This window comes from Scyliorhinus torazame, chromosome 4, assembly GCF_047496885.1.
Source record: "Scyliorhinus torazame isolate Kashiwa2021f chromosome 4, sScyTor2.1, whole genome shotgun sequence".
In the NCBI taxonomy this organism is placed as follows: Eukaryota; Metazoa; Chordata; class Chondrichthyes; order Carcharhiniformes; family Scyliorhinidae; genus Scyliorhinus; species Scyliorhinus torazame.
Window position 1 is genome coordinate 114,534,755 of NC_092710.1, and position 22,860 is coordinate 114,557,614.

General features: G+C 49.3%; 1 protein-coding gene across 1 annotated transcript in view; it reads right to left on the reverse strand.

The window, feature by feature from the left end:
• nid1a (nidogen 1a) overlaps window positions 1-22,860 on the reverse strand; it is a 171,624-nt gene that overhangs the window by 51,628 nt on the left and 97,136 nt on the right. The window contains exon 12 of the mRNA XM_072498519.1: window positions 16,076-16,198. Within this exon, the coding sequence (XP_072354620.1) occupies window positions 16,076-16,198 (123 nt within the window). The remainder of the gene's footprint in view (window positions 1-16,075; window positions 16,199-22,860) is intronic.

The following is a 22,860-nucleotide window of genomic DNA, read 5'->3' on the forward strand; positions in this document are numbered from 1 at the left end:
CCACATCCAGCCATGAATGTTGGTGGACAATTAAACAACTCACTGCGGGAGGAGGCTCCACAAATATCCCCATCCTCAACTGATGGAGGAGCCCAGCACATCCATGCAAAAAATAAGGCTGAAGTATTCGCAACAATCTTCAACCAGAAGTGTTGAGTGGATGCTCCATCTTGGCCTTCTCTGGAGGTCCCCAGCATCACATGTCAGTCTTCAATTAATTCAATCAACATGATGATAGGAAGAAATGACTGAAGGCACTGGATAATGCAAATGCTATGGACCTGACAATACTCCAGCAATGGTACTGAAGACTTGTGCTCCAGATCTTGCTGCATCCCTGCAATGTGGAAAATTACTCAGTTATTTCCTGTACACAATAAGCAGGTTAAATTCAACCCAGCTAATTACTGCCCCATCAGTCTACTCCTAATCATCGGTAAAGTGAGGAAGGGATCATCAACAGCGCCATCAAGCAACACTTATCCAACAATAACCTGTTCACGGACACTCAGTTTGGGTTTCACACAAGTCACTCAGCTCCTGACCTCATTCCAGCCCAGGTTCAAACATGGACAAAAAGAGCTGAACTCCGGAGGTGAGGCAAGAGTAACTGCCCTTGACATCAAGGCAGCACTTGACCGAGTATTACACCAAGGAGCCCTGGCAAAGTAGAGTCAATGGGGATTAGGAGGTTGGAGTCATGCCTGGCACAAAGGAGGATAGTTGTGCTGATTGGAGGTTAATCATCTCAGCTCCAGGACATCAACGAAGACATTCCTCAGAGTAGCTTCAAAGACTTGAACACTTCAGCTACTTCATCAATAACCTTCCATCAAAGGTCAGAAGTGGGTTGTTTGCGGATGACTGCACAATGTTCAGCACCAATCGCGACTCCTCAGCTAATGAGGCATTCCAAGTGCAAATGCAGCAAGACCTGGACAACATCCAGGCTTGGGCTGACAAATGGCAGGTTATATTCATGGCACACAAGTGTCAGGCAATGACCATCTCTTCCAAGAGAGGATCTATCCATCGGCCCTTGACATTTAATGGCATGACCATCGCTGAATCTCCCGCTATCAACATCCTGGGGGTTACCATTGACCAGAAATTGAACTGGCCTCGCCATCTAAATACGGTGGCAACCAGAGCAGGTCAAGGCTAGGTCTCCTGCAACGGGTAACTCACCTCTTGACTCCTCAAAGCCTGACCATCATCTACAAGTCCCAAGTTAGTAGTGTAATGGAATACTCGCCACTTTGAGTGCAGCTCCAACAACAAAGAAGCTTGACACCATCCATGGCAAAGCAGCCCATTTGATTGGCACGTCTTCTATAAACATTCAATCCCTCCACCACGGATGAACAGTGGCAGCCGTGTGCACCATCTAAGTTGCACTGCAGTAACTCACCAAGGTTTCTTAGGCGCACCCTCCAAACCCATGACCACTACCATCTAGAAGGACAAGAGCAGCAGATACCTGGGAATGCCACCCACCTGGAGGTTCCCCTCCAAGTCACTCAACACCTTGACTTGGAAATATATCGTCGTTCCTTCACGTCGCTGGGTAAAAATCCTGGACCTTCCTCCCTACCCGCACTGTGGATGTATCTGCACTTCAGGGACTGCCGTGGTTCAAGAATTCAGCTCACCACCACATTCCCAAGGGCAGTTAGGGATGGGCAATAAATGCTGGTCTAGCCAGCGAAGACCACATCCCATAAATGAATTTTGTTTTTTAAATCTCTCTCTCCATGACCACCCTCACAAGAGAGTGTTTTGGTCAAAGTAATCGCTATCCCGTACCACCGTGGCTGGTCTTCGCTTCTACCCACTTACATACCCACCAGCCTTTTTTATTTTTAAATTTAGAGTATCCAATTATTGTTTTTCCAATTACAGGACAATTTAGCATGGTCAATCTACCGGCCCTGCACATCTTTTGGGTTGTGGGGTGAGACCCAGGCAGACACGGGGAAAATGTGCAAACTCCATACGGACAGTGACCCAGGGCTGGGATCAAAAAGGTGACCCACCCACTGTCAACATAGCTTATCACTCCCTGGTATCATGGTTCCACTTCGAAATCATATAATAATAATTATAATATAATAATCTTTGTCATAGAATCCCTCCAGTGCAGGAGGCCGCCATTTGGCCCATTGAGTCTGCAGCAACCCTATGAAAGAGCACCCTACATGGGCACACTCCCCCGCCATATCTCCATAACCGCACCTACCCTTTGAACACTGAGGGGCAATTTGGCATGGCCAATCCACCTAACCTGCACATCTTTGGACTGGTCTGTCCATTCAGATCCCACCACAATTTTGGAAGAAGAGCAGAGGTGAGCTCCCTGGTGACCTGGGTCAGTATTTATCCTTCAAATCAACATAATTGAAACAGATGGCCGTGAAAGGCATTTTAAAAAAATGCAAGTCACTTCATTCTTAAAATCGACTCATCATCTTTCCTTGGTTCACAGACAGCACGGTAGCATTGTGGGTAGCACAATTTCTTCACAGCTCCAGGGTCCCAGGTTCGATTCCGGCTTTGGTCACTGTCTGTGCGGAGTCTGCACATCCTCCCAGTGTGTGCGTGGGTTTCCTCCGGGTGCTCCGGTTTCCTCCCACAGTCCAAAGATGTGCAGGTTAGGTGGATTGGCCATGATAAATTGCCCTTAGTGTTGGGTGGAAGTGTTGACCTTGGGTAGGGTGCTCTTTCCAAGAGCCGGTGCAGACTCGATGGGCCGAATGGCCTCCTTCTACACTGTAAATTCTATGATGGTCCCTCCTCCCAGGACTCAGGGGCCTCAAAGTTCTACTCATAATCCCAGCCGGATGATCAATTACACATGATCCCTTAGCACCATGGTCTGCAAGGACGTCTGTATGATACCCTAAAATAGCTTTCCACCAGCGGCCTATAAATTGTTACCCACCCTGTAATGCCCTCTCCCACTTTGAGTTCTGGGTCAGTTACAAATGGCTTCATACAGCATTGGTAAAATAAAACCCATGCCCTCCAGATCCCAGTCAGAAAGTTACAAAGGTAGACTCTATCAATCTCCCAGTGGACCCTTTAGGCCCGTGAGTCTTTTCTGCCATCTTATAACATAATGGCTGATCCACACCTCAACTCGCATTATTCCCATCTTTGTTCCTTTATCCTTTGCCTTAACAAAACCTCTTTATATTCAATCTAGTTAAGATAAAGAGCCATGAGCCATTTTTGTACTTATGCATTTGCTGTTCTTTCAATTGTGGATTCCTCAAGTCTACTTTAATGGGTAGATGGAGCCCCTTGCAGAACCTCAGACAGTGCAGCATCTCATATGAACATCAGTTATACTGTTCAACTTCACAGTGGGGCTTGAACCCATAATATTCTGACTGGAGATGACAATTGCTCTCAAATGAAGTAGGCTGCCTAAACCTCTCAGCTGTTGTAGAACACAAGAACAGGAGTTCAAGCCCATCAAGTTTAATCTGCCATTCAATGAGGTTATGACTAATCTGTGACATAAATACCTGCCGTTGCCGATTATCATTTAATACCTTTGCTTAACAAAAATGAATCAATCTTAAGATTTAAAATTAACATTTACCCAGCTGCCATCTGCTGATAAGGGTTTTAAATATTTACCACTTTTTATAAAAAAAATAGCAAACGTTGGAAATACTCAGCAGGCCAGCAACAACTGTAGAGAGAGAAAAACAGGGTTATAACCAGGTCTGTTGTGCTCTTTCATCAGAATATCCAGCATCCACAGCATTTTGCTTTTCACTCCTGCAAGTTTTGGCCTTAATGTTTAGACTACGGTTTCTAGTCCTGGATTCCCCAACCAAAAGGTATAGCTTCCCCCTACCAACCCGAGCTGTCCCCATTACTACCTTGGAAACTTACATCAAATCACCCATGAACCTTTTAAATTTCAGGGAATACAATCCAGTGTTTGTGCAGTCTCTCCTTGTATCTTAACCTTTGGAATCCAGGTATCATTCTGGCAAATCTACCCGATTTAAGACTTCCAGGAGGATTTGGGAATGGGAGAGCCAACTTTAAATTGGGTTAGTTGGCAGGCAGTTCTGCGTGGGTGCAGGTATAGGACAGGATTAAAAAAAAGGTCAAAGCAACACACTGCGGGTGCTGGAGATCTGAAATGAAAACAAAGTGCTGGAAAAAAAAACTCCGCAGGCCCGGTGACGGAAACTGAGTTAACATTTCGAGTCCAAAGAACAATACAGCACAGGAACAGGCCCTTCAGCCCGCCAAGCCTGTACCGGTCATACCACCACCCTTGGCCAAAGCCCTCAGCACTTCCTAGTGCCGTATCCCTCTTTACCCATCCTATTCATGTATTTGTCAAGATGCCTTTTGAACGCCGTTAATGTATCTGCTTCCACAATCTCCCCTGGCAACGCGTTCCAGGCACTCACCACCCTCGGTGTAAAAAAACCTGCCTCGCGCACCTCCTCTAAACTTTGCCCCACAGACCTTAAAACTGCACCCCCTGGTGACTGACCCCTCCATCCTGGGAAATAGTGCCTGCCCCTCCACTCTGTCTATGCCCCTCATATCTTGTAGACCTCTATCAGGTCGCCCCTCAACCTCCGTTGTTCTAATGAAAACAGTCTGAGTCGATTCATCCTCTCCACATAGCTAACACCCCCCAGACCAGGCAACATCCTCGTAAGCCTCCTCTGCACCTTCTTTTTAAAAAAAATATATATATTTTATTAAAGTTTTCAAACAAAATGTTTCCATTTTACAAATCAACATAAAAATAGCACAGTAACTGATAAATAACATTATTTAAATAATTTAGTAAACTAACAAAGTAACAAAAAATAGTGCTCCCCCCCCCCCCCCGGGCTGCTGCTGCTGACGATCTATTTTCCCTTAACGTTATGCGAGATACTCAAGGAACGGTTGCCACCGCCTGGAGAACCCCTGAGCCGATCCTCTCAGCACAAATTTCATTTGTTCTAGTTTTATGAACTCTGCCATGTCGTTTATCCAGGCCTCCACGCCGGGGGGTTTCGCTTCCTTCCATACGAGTAAGATCCTTCGCCGGGCTATCAGGGACGCAAAGGCCAGAATATCGGCCTCTTTCGCCTCCTGCACTCCCGGCTCTTCCATTACCCCAAATATTGCTAACCCCCAGCCTGGCTTGACCCGGACCTTCACCACCTTTGAGATCACCTTTGCCACTCCCCTCCAGTACTCATCCAGTGTCGGGCACGACCAGAACATGTGTGTGGTTCGCCGGGCTTCCCAAGCACCTCCCGCACCTGTCCTCCACTCCGAAGAACCCGCTCAGTCTTGCTCCAGTCACATGTGCTCTGTGTAGAACCTTAAATTGAATCAGGCTAAGCCTGGCACACAAAGACGAGGAGTTTACCCTGCTTAGGGCATCAGCCCACAGACCCTCCTCAATCTCCTCTCCCAGCGCTTCTTCCCATTTTCCTTTCAGCTCCTCTACCATCGCCTCCCCCTCGTCTCTCATCTCCTGATATATTTCGGACACTTTGCCCTCCCCCACCCATACCCCAGAAATCATTCTAGCCTGGATCCCCTGTGTCGGGAGCAGCGGAAATTCCCTCACCGGTTGCCTCGTAAACGCCCTCACTTGCATGTATCTGAAATTGTTCCCCGAGGGCAACTCATACTTTTCCTCCAGCGCTCCCAGGCTCGCAAACGTCCCGTCTATAAACAAATCTCTCAGTTTCCTAATTCCTGCTCGTTGCCAGCTCTGGAACCCTCCGTCCATCTTTCCTGGGACAAACCTGTGGTTGTTCCTGATCGGGGACCACACCGAGGCACCCGTCACCCCTGTGTCGCCTCCACCGCCCCCAGATCCTTAAGGTTGCCACCACTGGGTTTGTGGTATACCTTTTCGGGGAGAGCGGCAGCGGCGCCGTCACCAGCGCCTTTAGGCTCGTTCCTTTACAGGACGCCATCTCCAGCCTCTTCCATGCTGCCCCTTCTCCCTCCCTCATCCACTTACAAACCATCGCCACATTGGCAGCCCAGTAGTAGTCGTCCAGGCTCGGCAACACCAGTCCCCCTCTGTCCCTGCTACGCTGCAGGAACCCCCTCCTTACCCTCGGGGTCTTCTCTGCCCACACAAAACTCAATGCTCCTGTCTATTTTCTTGAAAAAGGCCTTCATGATCAGAATGGGGAGACATTGAAACACGAAAAGAAACCTCGGGAGAACCATCATTTTTACCGCCTGCACTCTGCCCGCCAATGAGAGCGGCAGCATAACCCACCTCTTGAAATCCTCCTCCATCTGCTCCACCAGCCGCGTCAGATTAAGTCTGTGTAGAGTTGCCCAGCTCCTAGCTACCCGGATCCCCAAATATCAGAAGCTCCTTTCCACTCTCCTTAACGGCAGGGCGTCTATTCCGCTTCCCTGGTCCCCGGGGTGTATTACAAAAAGCTCGCTCTTCCCCATATTTAGCCTGTATCCCGAAAAATCTCCAAACTCCCTCAATATCTACATAACCTCTGTCATCCCCTCTACAGGGTCTGCAACATATAGCAGTAGGTCATCTGCGTAGAGTGACACTCGATGTTCCTCTCCCCCTCTAACCACCCCCCTCCATCTCTTAGAGTCTCTCAATGCTATGGCCAGTGGTTCAATTGTCAACGAACAGTAATGGGGACAGGGGACACCCCTGCCTTGTTCCCCCATGTAGCCGAAAATACTCCGATCTTTGCCGGTTTGTGACTATACTTGCCACTGGGGCGCCATATAGGAGTCTGACCCAACAGACAAACCCCTCCCCGAACCCAAACCTCCTCAACACCTCCCATAGATACTCCCACTCTACCCTATCGAATGCCTTCTCCGCATCCACCGCCACCACTATATCTGCCTCCCCCTCCGCTGAGGGCATCATTATCACCCACAGCAGCCGTCGAACGTTGACATTCAGTTGTCTCCCCTTTACAAACCCTGTCTGGTCTTCATGCACCACCCCAGGGACACTATCCTCTATCCTCGTCGCCAGCACTTTTGCCAGCAGCTTGGTGTCTACATTTAGGAGTGAGATAGGCCTATATGACCCGCATTGCAGCAGATCTTTATCCCGCTTCAGGATTAGTGATATCATCGCCTCCGACATTGTCGGGGGTAGTATCCTTCTTCCCTGGCCTCGTTAAAGGTTCTTGCCAGCAGCGGGGCCAACAAGTCCACATATTTTTTATCCACTCTCAAAATCTCCCCCACTAATCTCTCCCTTTCTTTGCCCTCTTGTTTCTCCTTGTGCGCTCTAATGGAGACAAACTCTCCCCTAACCACCGCCTTCAGCGCTTCCCATACTACCCCCACCTGGACCTCGCCATCGTCATTGACCTCCAGGTACCTCTCAATACATCCCCACACCCTTCCACAGACCCCCTCATCTGCCAATAGTCCCACATCCAGTCGCCAGAGTGGGCGCTGCTCCCTCTCCTCTCCTAGTTCCAGATCCACCCAGTGCGGGGCATGGTCTGAAACGGCTATGGCCGAGTACTCTGTTCCTGCCACCTTCGACATCAGTGCCCTACTCAGAACAAAGAAATCTATCCGGGAGTATACCTTGTGGACATGGGAGAAAAAGGAGAACTCTTTGGCCAATGGCCTAACAAATCTCCGCGGATCCACTCCACCGATTTGTTCCATGAACCCCCTAAGCACCTTGGCCGCTGCCGGCCTTCTTCCGGTCCTGGATCTAGACCGGTCTAGCCCTGGATCCAGCATAGTGTTGAAGTCCCCCCCCATTACCAGGCTTCCCACCTCCAGGTCCGGGATATGTCCCAGCATCCGCTTCATAAATCCCGCGTCATCCCAGTTCGGGGCATGTACATTTACCAGCACGACCTCCTTTCCCTGCAATCTACCACTCACCATCACATATCTACCTCCGTTATCCACCACTATATTCCTAGCCTCGAATGACACCCGTTTCGCCACCAATATTGCCGCCCCCCTATTTTTCACGTCCAACCCTGAGTGGAACACCTGTCCCACCCATCCTTTCCTTAACCTAACCTGATCCGCCACCTTCAGATGCGTCTCCTGAAGCAGGACTACGTCCGCCGTCAGTCTTTTTAAGTGCGCGAACACCCGGGCCCTCTTAATCGGCCCATTCAGGCCGCTCACATTCCACGTGATCAGCCGGATTGGGGGGCCACCCGCCTCCCCCCCCCCCCTCCAACCGACTAGCCATCCCCTATTCGAGGCCAGCCCCCCGTCCGGGTCCCGCGCACCCACCCATCCCCCAGGCGACGCCTTCCCGTCCCGACCACCTCTTCTCTTGCCAGCTCCCCCTTGCTCTCAGCAGCAGCAACCCAGTTAGTTCTCCCCCCACCCCACCCCGCTAGATCCCCATCTAGCACGGTTACTCCCCCCATGATGCTTCCGAAAGTCAGCTAACTCTAACTGACCCCGGCTTCCCCCGTTCTCTCTTTGACCCTCCTGCGTGTGGAACTCTTCCTTCCTGCGCCTATCTTCCCGCCATCATCTCCATAGCACGGGAAAAAAACCCGCGCTTTCCTATCGGCCCCGCCCCCTATGGCGCAGCTCCCTCATTCCCCATCCACCCTCTAAGTCCCTCTCTCCACCGGCGCCCACATTTTTCCGTGTCCCCCATCTAGAGGAGAGAAATTCCCCGTCTATAGTTTCAATACTATAAATCTCCCATTCCTCAATTTACACTTCTGTACCACAACCTCGTTGTTTCCCCCCCAACATCAGTCTCTCAGTTCTAGTCCAGTTTCTCTTCTTGGATGAAGGTCCATGCCTCATCCGCCGTTTCGAAGTAGTAGTGCTTGCCCTGATGCGTGACCCACAATCGCGCCGGCTGCAGCATCCCAAATTTTATTTTTTTCCTGTAAAGCACCGCCTTGGCCCGATTGAAGCTCGCCCTCCTTCTCGCCATCTCCGCGCTCCAGTCGTGATACATTCGTATCACCGCATTTTCCCACCTGCTACTCCGTACCTTCATGGCCCAGCTCAAAACAGCCTCTCTGTCCGTGAAGCGGTGAAATCTCACCACTATCGCCCTCGGTAGTTTTCCCGCCTTTGGTCTTCTCACAAGGACCCGGTGAGCCCCTTCCACCTCCAGGGGGCCCGATGGGGCCTCAGCTCCCATTAGCGTATGGAGCATCGTGCTCACATAAGCCCCGACGTCAGCTCCCTCCGTTCCTTCGGGGAGACCTAGAATCCGGAGGTTCTTCCTCCTCGAGCTGTTCCCCAGGGCTTCCAGCCTTTCGATACATCTCTTATGTAGCGCCTCATGCATCTCCATTTTTACCACCAGGCCCTGTATCTCATCCTCGTTTTCGGCTGCCTTTGCCTTCACTCCACGGAGCTCGATCGCCTGGGCCTTTTGTGTTTCTTTTAGCCCATCGATTGCCAATAACATCGGCGCAAGCACCTCCTTCTTTAGTTCCTCCACACACCGTCGGAGGAATTCCTGCTGGCCCGGGCCCCATGTCATCTGGGCTCCATCCGTCGCCACCTTGCTTCTTCCTTCTCTTCTCTGCCGCTGCTCCAAAGGATCCTTCGCAATCTGGCCACTTCCACTGGTCTTTTCCATACACACCCGGGGGGGCACCTTCCTTCGTCACCCCACACTGGGTTTGGTCTGAAAGAATTTCCGTTGGGGCTCCCGAAAAGAGCCCAAAAGTCAGTTAGAACGGGAGCTGCCGAAACGTGCGGCTTAGCAGTGCATCGCCGCAACCAGAAGTCCCTCTGCACCTTCTTCAAAGCCTCCACATCCTTCTGGTAGTATGGCGACCAGAATTGTGCACAATATTCCAAGTGCTGCCTTACCAAGGTTCTATACAACTATAGCATGACTTGCCAGTTTTTATACAGTTTTCATTGCCCGTCCAATGAAGGCAAGCATTCCGTATGCTTTCTTGACGACCTTGTCCACTTATGTTGCCACTTTCAAAGATGTGTGGACCTGCACACCCAAATTTCTCTGACTTTCTATATTCCAAAGAGTTTTGCCATTTACGGTATATTTCCCCTCTATGTTAGACCTACCACAAACGCATTATCTCACATTTATCTGGATTAAACTCCATTTGCCATTTCTCTGCCCAAGTCTCCAACCTCCCCATGTCCTGCTGTATCCTCTGACAATACTCCACCAAACTTGGGGTCATCCGCAAACTTAATCAGACCAGCTATATTTTCCTCCAAATCGTTTATGTATACTACAAACAACATAGGCCCAGCACCGACCCCTGTGGAACACCACTAGTCACAACCTTCCATTCAGAAAAACACCCTTCCACTGCTACCCTCTGCCTTCAGTGATCAAGAATGCAACTCTACTTTGGAATGGTCAAAAAAAGCCGAGTTCTATTTGTGAGAACTAGTGTCAAGGTAAGAGAGCCAACATGCCCATGTTTATGTATCTGCCCATATTAATAAATCTTCTCCTTTCGACTTGCTCACTTCTCCTCCCAGGAACTAGTGTGTGGGAGTGAAAGCACCAGAGAGCTGAAGCACAATTATTATATACCCTGGCTAGACATGCTGTTTGGTTATTCTCTCCTACATGTGAATCCCTTCCAGTTTCCAGACATGTGGCAGTTTTCATCTTCAACCACAGTCTGGACTGCAGTCTTACTAAATGTTTACATGTTGTCAAGCTCTGGAACCAATTAACTATTGAGTGCATCATTTAACAGGGATTAATTTTTCTCCATTTACTTAAGATTTTATATTCACTGACCGTTTCCACATGCTCATTAAAGTTTCTTTTTCTGTTTGTAGGGCAAGAAACAGCATTGTATAAGCAAAGTGCAGAACGAATTAGCTGGGACACAGCTCCAAAAGGTGGTTGGTTACAATACGTTGGCTCAGATTTGGGAGCCAAATTAGCCATTGTTTTAATGGCACTCTGCATTATCGATAACATAAACCGTTCGGCAACTTATACCGAGAAAATACCCATTGAATGGTGAACCACCACCGATTGCTGGATGATTTGCATCGTTCTGCTGTTGGACTTGTAAATAGAGGAACTTGCCACAACCTCCCTGAGAGTTTCACAAAATCGTTGCAGCTTACACATTAATTATCCAATACATCTACTGCTAAATATTAGGGTAGGCCCATAAACGAGAACATTTAGGTTCCACAGTGCAACTCAATTCTCTAAACAATTAAAGATTTTGTGGCATTATATTCCTGCAGGCAGTAGTAAATGGTTAGTTTTCAACATGTTTAGATTTTTTTTCAATTGCTTTCCCTTGGTCTTTTTTCTTTCTTTCTTCAATCACTCTTTCTTCATCGCCTTTCCTGGGGAGACAGTGGCTTAGTGGTATTATCGCTGAACTAGTAATCCAGACACCTGGTGGGGCCCTGGTTCAAATCCTGCCATGGCAGGTGGTGAAATTTGAATTCAATAAAAAAGTCTGGAATTAAAGGTGACCATGAAGCCATTGTCGATTGTCGTAAAAACGCAGCTGGTTCACTAATGTCCCTCAGGGAAGGAAATCTGTTGGCCGACATGCGACTCCAGGTCTACAGCAATGTGGTTGACTCTTAAATGCCCTCAGGGATGGGCAATAAATGCCAGTGACTCCCCACATCCCATCAACAAATTAAAAAAAAAAATTATTTCTGCACTCAGTTGGACCCCAATTCATTCCTGTTCATTCCTCAGACCTATAACCTAACTTAAGGGGATTGACTGCTGGCCGGTTGTTATCAATGTCTCAGATGTACCGCTGTCCTCGCCACACCTTGATCAGTTTGCACTTGCAACAGGTTACAGGGCAAAAGATTTGGAGTTTGCAGCAAAATGTCTAACAGGGCACACCACGAGATGGCCGACTCCAGAAGGTCCTGTGGCATTATGGTCACATCTGGAAACATCCATCCACATGTCCACCACCATGGGGCAGTAACTCTGCTTGTGTATCGCAGTGCAACAACTGAAAACAGTCCGACACTCGAAACAGCACTGGAACATATTCTTATTGTGCAGTCCTGGCTCAGTGGGTAGCATTCTCACCTGACTCAGAAGGTCCTGTGTTTAAGTCATACTTCAGGGACTTGAACACAACGATCCAGGCTGACACACCCTGCACAATGCTGAGGGAGCGCTACACTGTCACAGGTTGCTGTCTTTTGAAAGAGTCCTCTCAGGGGGACATAAAGGATCCCTTGGCACTATTTCACAAAGAGCAGTGGAGTTCTCCCAGCACCCTGGTCAACATTTAGTCCGCAACAAACATAATCTGGAGCTTGCTGTGTGTAAATTGGCTGCTGCACTTCCTACATTACAACCATGAGCACACGACAAAATTACTTTGTTAGCCGTATAGTGGATTGAGACATCGTGAGGTGGCCAAAGCTGCAGTGTAAAATAAAATTTCTTTCCTTTTCTTCTTTGCTCTTTTGCCTCCACTGGTCAGGAAGTGAGATGTAACTCAGATTGAGAACCTCATAGAGGAGAGGAAAAGGTGCAGAGAAGGTGTCCATCTGTAGAGATGCCCTCTGAAAAGTAAAGATGTCCTAAATAGATCCTTCATTATTTGGCCAGTTGGTCATTTACATATAGGAATTGAATAATAATGAAAAATAACAATCTGTGGACTTCCGGTGACATGTAAGAGCAAGATGCACAAAATGTGGCTCCTGCATGGGCCTTTGCTTCTGATCCCTATTTTTATTTTGTGGGGGGGGGGGGGGGGGACACGGCCATTTACGGAGTCATGATAAAATTGTCGACAGCCTTTTGAATCCCGCGGGCCAGATCCGATTCGATAAGCCATTCGTTTCCCTGACCTGGTGGGCCCTTCCTAAAGTTAAGTATTGGCCAGTAGTGGTAGGTTTCTATATAGATAGTAGGATTATTGTGTAAGCATTACTTGTTGTATATAATAAATGACCGTTGATTTCAATCTTACTAAGCGGTGTGCTGACTTATTAATCATAACTCGAGCTTGAACCACGTGGCGGTATCAGAAAGATACCTGGTGACTCGTGAGCAAAGGTGACATAATCAGAGCTAATAAACTAAGGCTAAAAAGAGCAACATCAGGTTGGTAGGGCTGCCGGAGGGATTGGGGGGGGGGGGGGGGCTCAAAACCGACTCAGTACTTTGCGAATATGTTTTCTCAGTTGGTGGGCAGAGACAAAGCATTCCCGCCCCCCCCCCCCCCCCAGAATTGGACAGAGCTCACTCAGGTAAAAACCAAGGCCGAATCAGCCGCCACGAGCGGTGATCATCCGCTTCCATAATTACCAACGGACGAAGCGGATGAGTGTCGCAGCATGGCTGGGTGACTTGGAGTTTTTGCATCTTGAGATGGTTATGATACCGGTGAGGGGAGTGATCGATGGGTTCGATCAGAGATGGTGTCTGTTTATATTGCATTTCAAGGATCTGGTCACTGATAGGTATTAGTTGAGGGGGGGGGGGGGTTCTTTTTGGTTACAGTTGTTGGTAAATGGTTTGTTGTTTTGATTGTTATTTTGTATAAAATGTTAAAACCTACTAAAAATATTTTAAAAATAAAGATCCTTTTGACTAATTTGACAACCCCCCCCGCCACTCCAAAGAGGCTTGAACCCGAGAACTGTTGGTATCTGTTCGATGTTTCAGTTTGTGCTGGAATTAAATAGGCATTAAAGCAGTTGACACTAATGGAATTTTGTTACAAGGATTTTCTGCTTAGTTGCCCAATCTGGGGTCAAGATGTAAACTTTGCTGTGTTTCCACTGAAAAACTATTTGACTTTTAACATTACAACGGCAAAGAAATCTCAAGAATTCATGTTTTAAATGTTTGTATCTTTTAACATACAAGAGTGCATCTGCATCTGTTTAGAACTCACAAGTAGGCATGTATTCAGATCAGCAATGCTTCGACAAAGCAATTCAGAAAATTATTTTGCTGATATTACATGTTTACTACTCAGAATTGGGTCTTTTTAAGTTGTAGGTTCAACCTCACTCCAGAGACTTAAGCACATGATCCATGCTGAGACTCCAATTGCAGTGCTGAGGGAGTGCTGCGCTGTCGGAGGTGCTGTCTCTTGGATGAAGCATTAAACTGAGGCTCTATCTGCCTGCTCAGGTGTGCACACAAAGATCCCATTCTTTGGTCATTGAAAGACAGCTGTTTTTGACCACACTTGCACAAATTGGCTGCTGCATTTCTGACCTCAACTGCAAATGTATTTGAAAAACTCTTTTATTGGCTGAAAAAAGACTTGGGCATGCCCTGAAGTTAAGAAAGACACCACAGAAATGCAATTTCATTCTTTCTTTGATTGCATCCAGTTCATCAGGTTTAATAAGCTGAAAATTAGTGGGACAAAGAAGATTAATATTGGTTTATATCATTCCAATTTCAAAGAACCTACTGTTTAGCTATCTGCTACTTAGCATCTTACTGACTCACCTGGCTCAGTAGCTGGGACAAATAAATTAAGCTGCTTCTCAACAATTCAAAATATCTTGCGTGACCCAAAGACTTGTGTTGATTGGCTGCAAACATTGATGCCCTTTCGATGAGGCCAGTAACAAGGAGGACAGATTTGAAGTAGGTGGCAAAAAGAACCACGGAAGCATTGGAAGCACGGATGAGATTCTCCCTTCTGGGGACTAAGTCCCCACGCTGGTGGGAAAACCAGCGCCACCACTCCAGCGTCAGCAGCCCCCGAAAGTGAAGAATTCTCCAAACATTTGGGGGCGAGGTGGATGCCGGAGGGGTTGGCGCCGCTCCAGTTGGCGGTGAAGGGCCGGCGCGAGTTCACGCATGCGCAGAACGGCCGGCGTGATCTCGCGCATGCGGGGAATGGCCGGCGTATTTCCACACACGTGCAGACCGGCCGGCGTATTTTCGCGCATGCGCAGGGGGTTCTCTTGTCTCCCCACAGAACAAGCCCGCCCGCAGATCGATAGGCCCCGATTGCGAGCCAGGCCACCGTGGGGGTCCCCCTTGGGGTCGGATCCCCCTGAGGACTGCCCCACACACTTACCTGCCAGGTTCCGCCGTTCGTGAGGCGAGCAATTCACGCCGGCGGGACTGGCCAAAACTGGACGGCCGCTCGGCCCAATGGGGCCCGGAGAATCGCCGGGGGGGGGGCTGTCAACCTCCTCTGACCGGCGTGGCGGGAATCCCAACGTCGCCGGAGAATAGGGCATCCGGCGTCAGGACGGGATTCGCGCCTCCCCCTGGGGATTCTCCGACCCGGCGGGGAGGGGGGCCAGAGAATCCTGCCCCACAAGGGGGAAACAAGGAGAATTCTTCTTAAAAACCGAGTGTGCTGGTGACCTGGAGTGCACTGCCTGAAAGCATTGGAAGCAGGTTCAACAATGATTATCAAAAGGGAATTGGATACGACTGAAGGGGAAAAATTGCTGTACTATGGGAAAAGAGCAGGGGAGCGGGACTAATTGGATAGCTCTTTCAAAGAACCAACACAACCAAATGGCCTCCTTCTGTACTGTATGATTCAATTCTTATGGAGCAGTATTCCAGGAGCCCGGGCTGTATGGTGATCACATTGCTGGCATACTTGGCAGGTCCACCGCAGAAGACTGCTGTGCACAGAAGGGAAATTAAATGAGCTATGACTTGGAAGTTGGAACTCTTCTAAGCAGCAAGATTATGATGAAAAATAACACAACTAAGCCAAGCTGCTGAAGTAACAGTGTTAACCTCAAATTATCCACGTGAATATGGAAATTCCGTAAAATGTAAACGTCATTTAAAAAACATGAAAAAACCCATACACAATACATCGCACTTTAATCTTTGAGAATTCACTATCAGACACAGGGTGATAATTCATTTTAAAATTAAATGCTTGAGAAATAATTTAGACGGGGAAAGGTATGAAGTGGATAAGTATTCCGGAGAGCTGATTGCACGGTAAAATTGTAAAACTTTATATGCAACACAAACGCCCCAAGAATATACATGATACACAATTTACCAGTCCTAGCACTCCAATTTAGATGGCTTGCTATCTTCAGAAATCTAGTGTTTCTTTATGACAAAGCGATTAAGTAGAAGTTGGAGTGGGTGAAATCCGTTCCTTACCTATAGGTGCACATTGGAACCCATCACCTTGATAGCCGGGGGAACAGCGGCAACTGAACGACCCAGGTGTGTTGTAGCACTGAGCATAAGGGTGGCATCGGTTCGGCTGGCATTCATCAAGATCTTTAAGAAGGAAAATGGTTTGGCGTAACTTGGAAAACATGAAAAGTTCATTCAGTCACTCAAGCCTATTCTGGATGTTCAATTTGATCATGGAATCTGGAATTTAACTCCATTTACCTGTCCTGGTTCCATAACTTTTGCCTTAAAAAAAAATCTATTAATCGAAGTTTCAACATTTTCCATTGACAATGGCACCAACCCCGAGACAGAGAGAGAAGGATAGCGATCCAGATTTCCATGCTGCGTTGTGTAAAGTGTTACTTAACATCACCTCTCGATTTCCGGTGGCGGCCATGGAGGAGTAGGTCGCACATTTGATAGCTCCCTCCTGTGACGGACTTTTGGACCTTTTCCCCCCGTTTTTCCCCGGATTTTATGGGATAAATTGGTGAAGAGTGAGACAGTGAGGAGAAATTCCTTTTCAGTGTATGGAGAATTGGACCAGAAGTGGCCGTGTGAGAAGACAAAGTCCTATAAGGAAGACGCGAGCAGAGCTGGTAACAAGGGACAGCATGGCGGAGGGCAAGGGCCGCAGGGAGACGGCACAGTGGTCGACTGAGCAGCTGGTGTAGTTTTTTGAAGATTGCTTCGCCAAGCTGAAGGAGGACACACTGGACCCGATTAAGGCTTCGATTGATCAGGTGGTGCAGAATCAAGAGACCCACGGAAGAGCGATCCAGGAGGTGGAGAAAAAGATGTCCGAGCACGAGGAATACATAACTGTGCTGGAGACCAAGGTGGAGATGGTGACCGACTGCCATAAAAGAATGCAGGAGAAGCTGGAGGACGTGGAGAACAGGTCCGGGAGGCAAAATCTTAGAATTGTTGGCCTCCCTGAAGGCAGTGAGGGATCGGATGCGAGGACTTGTGAAGGACATGTTGGAGAAGTTGATGGGGGCTGAGGCGTTCCCTCGGCCCCTGGAAGTGGATATTGTGCACAGAGCCCTCGCGAAGAAGCCCCGAGCGAACGAGCTGCCGAGGGCGATAGTGGTACGCTTTCACCGATTCTTGGACAAGGAACACGTTCTGCGGTGGGCCAAGGAGGAACGGAGCAGCAAGTGGGAGAATTGAGAGTTGCGCATTTATCAGGACCTGGACGCGGATCTGGCCAAGAGGCGAGCTGGGTTTAATCGGGCAAAAACGACCCTCTTTAAGAAGGGGGTGAAGGGGTGAAGTTTGGGATGCTGTACCCAGCCCCTCTGTGGGTCACACATTAGGAACGGGACTTCTACTTTGAAACACCAGGGGCGGGCACTATCAAGTCAGCTTGGGTCAGCTGACTCTCAGAAGCGCAAGAGGGGGGGGGGGGGGGGGGGGTGAGCAGGTGTTAAGCTGGAGCTTGACTTGGGGGGTTGGGTTTCTAGTGTTGTTGCTTGGGGGGGGGGGGTTGCTTTGCTGACAGGGGAGGACCTGTTACTAGGGCACAAATGGGAGGTCGGGAACGGCGAATGCCCTGGGGGAGGGGCGGGCTCGAGGAGGCGGAAGGCGCGAGCTTGAGGCTGGCCTAAAAAGGGTGATGGCTAGTTGGCCGGGGGGGGGGAGCCACTCGACCAGGCTGATTACATGGAACGTCAGAGGGCTGAATGGGCCAGTCACGAGGGCTCGCGGTTTAGTGCATCTGAGGGGGTTGAAGGCGAACGTGGCAATGCTACAAGAGACACACCTAAAGGTTACAGATCAGACGAGATTGAGAAAGGGATGGGTTAACCAAGTGTTCCACTCAGGGCTGGACTCAAAGACCAGGAGGGTAGCGATCTTGATCAACAAACGAATGGCATTCAAGGTGCTGGGGCTGGTTTAGCACACGGGGCTAAATCGCTGGCTTTTAAAGCAGACCAAGGCAGGCCAGCAGCATGGTTCAATTCCCGTACCAGCCTCCCCGAACAGGCGCTGGAATGTGGCGACTAGGGGCTTTTCACAGTAACTTCATTGAAGCCTACTCGTGACAAGAAGCGATTTTCATTCATTTCATTTCAGGCAGGGAGAATCGTGCCAGACAAGGGGGCAGGTACATAATGGTGAGTGGGAAGCTGGAGGGGGTGCGGGTGGTACTCGTGAACGTATATGCTCCGAATTGGGACGAAATGGAATTTATGAGGCGGGTTTTAGGTAAGATCCCAGATTTGGAATCACATAACCTGATCATGGGAGGAGATTTTACCACAGTCATTGATCCGGAATTGGACCGGTCAAAATCCAGGACAGGGAGGAGGCCGGCTGCGGTAAAAGAATTGAAGGGGTTTATGGAACAGATGGGCGAAGCAGTTTTCCTTTTTCTCACATGTCCACACGATATACTCTCGCATCGACTTTTTTGTTCTGAGCAGAGCTCTAATACCAGAGTTGGTGGATACGGAGTACACGGCAATCGCAGTGTCGGATCATGCCCAGCATTGGGTGGATCTACGGGTTAGTGTGGAGACTGGATGTGGGGTTGCTAGTGGACGAAACGATCTATGGGCGGGTTAACAAGTCCATCCAGAACTATCTGGAAACAAATGACACAGAGGAGGTCTCTGCAGTGACAGTTTGGGATGCTCTGAAGGCAGTGGTCAGAGGGGAATTAATCTCGATGTGGGCCCACAGAGAAACGGCGGAACGGGCTGAGAGGGATAGGTTAGTGGAGGAGATACTCCAGCTGGATAAGAGATACTCGGAGGCCCCGGACGCGGGGCTACTGAGGGAGCGGCGGAGGTTACAGGCGGAGTTTCGGCTGTTGACCACAGAGAAAGCGGTGGAACAGTTGAGGAAGGCAAGGGGGACGATTTAGGAGTACAGGGAAAAGGCAAGCAGAATGTTGGCGCACCAGCTCAGGAAAAGGGAGGCGGCCAGGGAGATAGGTAAAGAGTAGAGGCGGGAATACTGTCCTGGACCCAGCAGGGGTGAACGAGGTGTTTAAGGACTTCGATAGTAAATTATATGAGTCTGAACCCCCGGCTGGGGTGGAGGGGATGAGGCAGTTTTTGGATCAGTTGAGGTTTCCAAGGATAGATGAGGATCTGGTGGAAGAGCTGGGAGCCCCAATTGAGATTGAGGAAATAATCAAGGGGTTGGAGGGCATGCAGTCGGGCAAGTCCCCGGGGCCTGACGGCTATCCGGTGGAATTCTATAATAAGTTTTCAGAGATATTGAGCCCACTGCTGGTGAGGCATTTAATGAAGCAAGAGAGAAGGGAGTCCTCCCCCCAACAATGCCGCAGGCCTCGATTTCATTGATCCTGAAGCAGGAGAAGGATCCGGAGCAATGCGGGTCATTCAGGCCGATTTCTCTTCTGAATGTGGATGCCAAACTGCTGGCTAAGATACTAGCCACAAGGATAGAGAACTGTGTCCCGGGGGTGATAGGGGAAGACCAGACGGGATTTGTAAAGGGCAGGCAACTCAAGACCAATGTTCAAAGGCTTTTAAATGTTATTATGATGCCCTCAGAAGGAGAGGAGGTGGAGGTGGTGGTCGCAATGGATGCGGAGAAGATTTTTGATCGGGTGGAGTGGGATTACCTGTTGGAGGCGCTGGGAAGGTTTGGGTTTGGAGAGGGCTTCATTGACTGGGTGCGGTTGCTCTATGAGGCACCAGTAGCGAGTGTGTACACGAACCGGCTGAGGTCGGGGTATTTTAAACTACACCGAGGGACGAGGCAAGTGTGCCCCCTCTCCCTGTTACTGTTTGCTCTGGCCACAGAGCCATTGGTTATGGCTTTAAGAGCCCCTAGGAACTGGAAAGGTAACACAGTCTTTCACCCTTTCACCCCCCCCCCCCCCCCCCCCCCATAACAAAAAGAAAGAAAACGCACATAGCAAGACATGAACACAGCAAATCGATGTGATAGAGAGCTTAGTACATTGGATTCCTCCCGTACATGTCAGTTTTCCAGATCCTTCATGTATTTTCTTGCTCAAATACCCCCCAAACAAGGCCCCCCCCCCCACCCTGGGGTTGCTGCTGCTGCTGACCGACCTTCATCTAACACTCCGCGAGATAGTCTAGGAACGGTTGCCACCGCCTGTAGAACCCCTGCTCAGGCCCTCTCAAGGCAAACTTTATCCGCTCCAATTTGATAAACCCTGCCATATTGTTTATCCAGGCCTCCACGCTGGGGGGCTTTGCCTCTTTCCACATTAACAAGATCCTTCGCCGGGCTACTAGGGACGCAAAGGCCAGTATGCCGGCCTCTTTCGCCTCCTGCACTCCCGGCTCGTCCACTACTCCAAATAGTGCTAGCCCCCAGCTTGGCTTGACCCGGACTTTCACCACCTTAGATACTGTTCCCGCCACTCCCCTCCAGTACCCCTCCAGTGCCGGGCATGACCAAAACATATGGGCGTGATTCGCCGGACTTCCTGAGCACCTCCCGCATCTGTCCTCTACCCCAAAAAACCTACTCAACCTCGCCCCCGTCATGTGCGCTCTATGAACCATCTTAAATTGTATCAGGCTAAGCCTGGCACACGAAGAAGAGGAATTAACCCTACTTAGAGCATCAGCCCATAGCCCCGCCTCAATCTCCTCCCCCAGCCCCTCCTCCCATTTACCCTTCAGCTCCTCTACCAACGCCTCCCCCTTTTCTTTCATCTCCTGGTATATCGCCGACACCTTGCCCTCTCCGACCCATACACCCGAAATCACCTTATCTTGAATCTCCTGTGCCGGGAGCAACGGGAATTCCCTCACCTGTCGCCTCACAAACGCCCTCACTTGCATGTACGTGAAAGCATTTCCCGGGGGTAGCCCAAACTGCCCCTCCAGTGCCCCTCGGCTCGCAAACGTCCCACCAATGAACAGGTCCCCCGTTCTTCTAATCCCTGCCTGATACCAGCTCTGAAACCCCCCGTCCATCCTCCCTGGGACGAACCGATGGTTACCCCTGATCGGGGACCACACGGAGGCTCCCATTGCACCCCTGTGCCGTCTCCACTGGCCCCAGATCTTTAGCGTTGCCGCCACCACCGGACTCGTGGTGTACCTTGTCGGCGAGAGCGGCAGCGGTGCCGTCACCAGCACCCCCAGGCTCGTTCGCACTGCATAAGTTAAACCTATCCCGGCTCGTAGAACAAATGGAAGGGGACTTTAAGAGATGGGACATGCTCCCACTATCACTGGGGGCTACAGGCCGTGAAAATGATGGTCCTGCCCAGATTTCTGTTTCTCTTTCAGTGCCTCCCCATCTTTATCCCAAAGACCTTTTTCAAGCGGATGAATAAGGTTATTTCGGGCTTTGTGGGCGGGTAAAACCCCGCGAGAGAAGAAAAAGTGTTGGAGCGCAGTCGGCGGGAGGGTGGGTTGGCGCTGCCGAACTTCTGCAATTACTACTGAGCGGCTAATATAGCCATGATCAGGGAGTAGGGAGGAGGGGTTGGTATGGGAGCAGATGGAGGCGGCGTCATGCAAAGACACAAATTTGGGATCACTGATAACGGCACCTCTTGCGTTCTCGCCGGCCCGATACTCCACAATTCCCGTGGTGGTGGCGGCTTTGAAAATCTGGGGGCAGTTGAGGAGATATAAGAGAGTGGAGGGAGCATCGGTTTGGACCCAGATTTATAATAGGCTAGATGGTGGGTTCCAGAGTTGCAGAGGGCAGGAATTAGGAGGATGGGGGATTTATAGACTGGAGCTTCCCCAGCTTGAAAGTATTTGAGGATAAATTTAAACTGCCAGCAGGGAATGGGTTTAGGTATCTGCAGGTACGTGACTTCCTGAGAAAACAGGTGCTGGCCTTCCCGCTGCTGCCGCCACGGGGGATACAGGATAGAGTCGGCTCCAGTACCTGGGTGGGAGAGGGGAAGGTATCGGATATTTACCAGGAGCTTTCGGAGGCGGAGGAAACTCCGATGGAGGAGCTTAAGAACAAGTGGGAGGACAAGCTAGGAGGAGAGATAGAGGCGGGTCTATGGGTGGAAGCCCCAAGCAGGGTTAATACCTCCTCATCATGTGCCAGGCTTAGCCTGATACAATTTAAGGTAGTCCACCGGGCACACATGACGGATGCCCGGATGGTGGGGGGGGGGAAATATCTATTATACCATGTTGATGTCATTGCTAATGTTATTTTTATCAAAATTTTCAAATACCTTAATAAAAATATATTTTTTAAAACATCACCCCTCGAATGGCTGCACTCTTAATTAAGGTTTTGCCCCCTTTGCTCAAGTCAAACTGAGGAAATAGTTTCGCCCTATCCTTTAATCACCGTAAGCAACTTAATTACATCACCTCTTAATCTTGTGTACCCAAGGCAAATTAAATCTAGTCTACGCTGCATAATGGAACCTTTTTAGACTATCAAAACAATCCAATATAGTTATCTCAACAACAAATGAGTCCATTTCTCTTGAAACCTATACATTTATTTTTCCACGTACAATTAACAAAATAGAGCAGAAAGGGAAGCATCGAACTAAAACCAAAATACTGCAGATGCTGGAAATTTGAGGTGAAAACAAAGTGCTGGAAAAACTCATTACGTCTAGCTGCATCTGTGGAGAGAGAAGGAGAAAGTTGATGTTTTGAGTCGAATATGACTTCTTCGGAATGGAGAACCGGGTTGGAAGGCAGGGTCGTATTGGGCTCAAACCGTTAACACTGTCTTTTATGTTGGGAACATTTTTTTTTTAATTTTAAAAACAGTAACATTGCCTGATATTAGTTTCATTAAGTTACAGC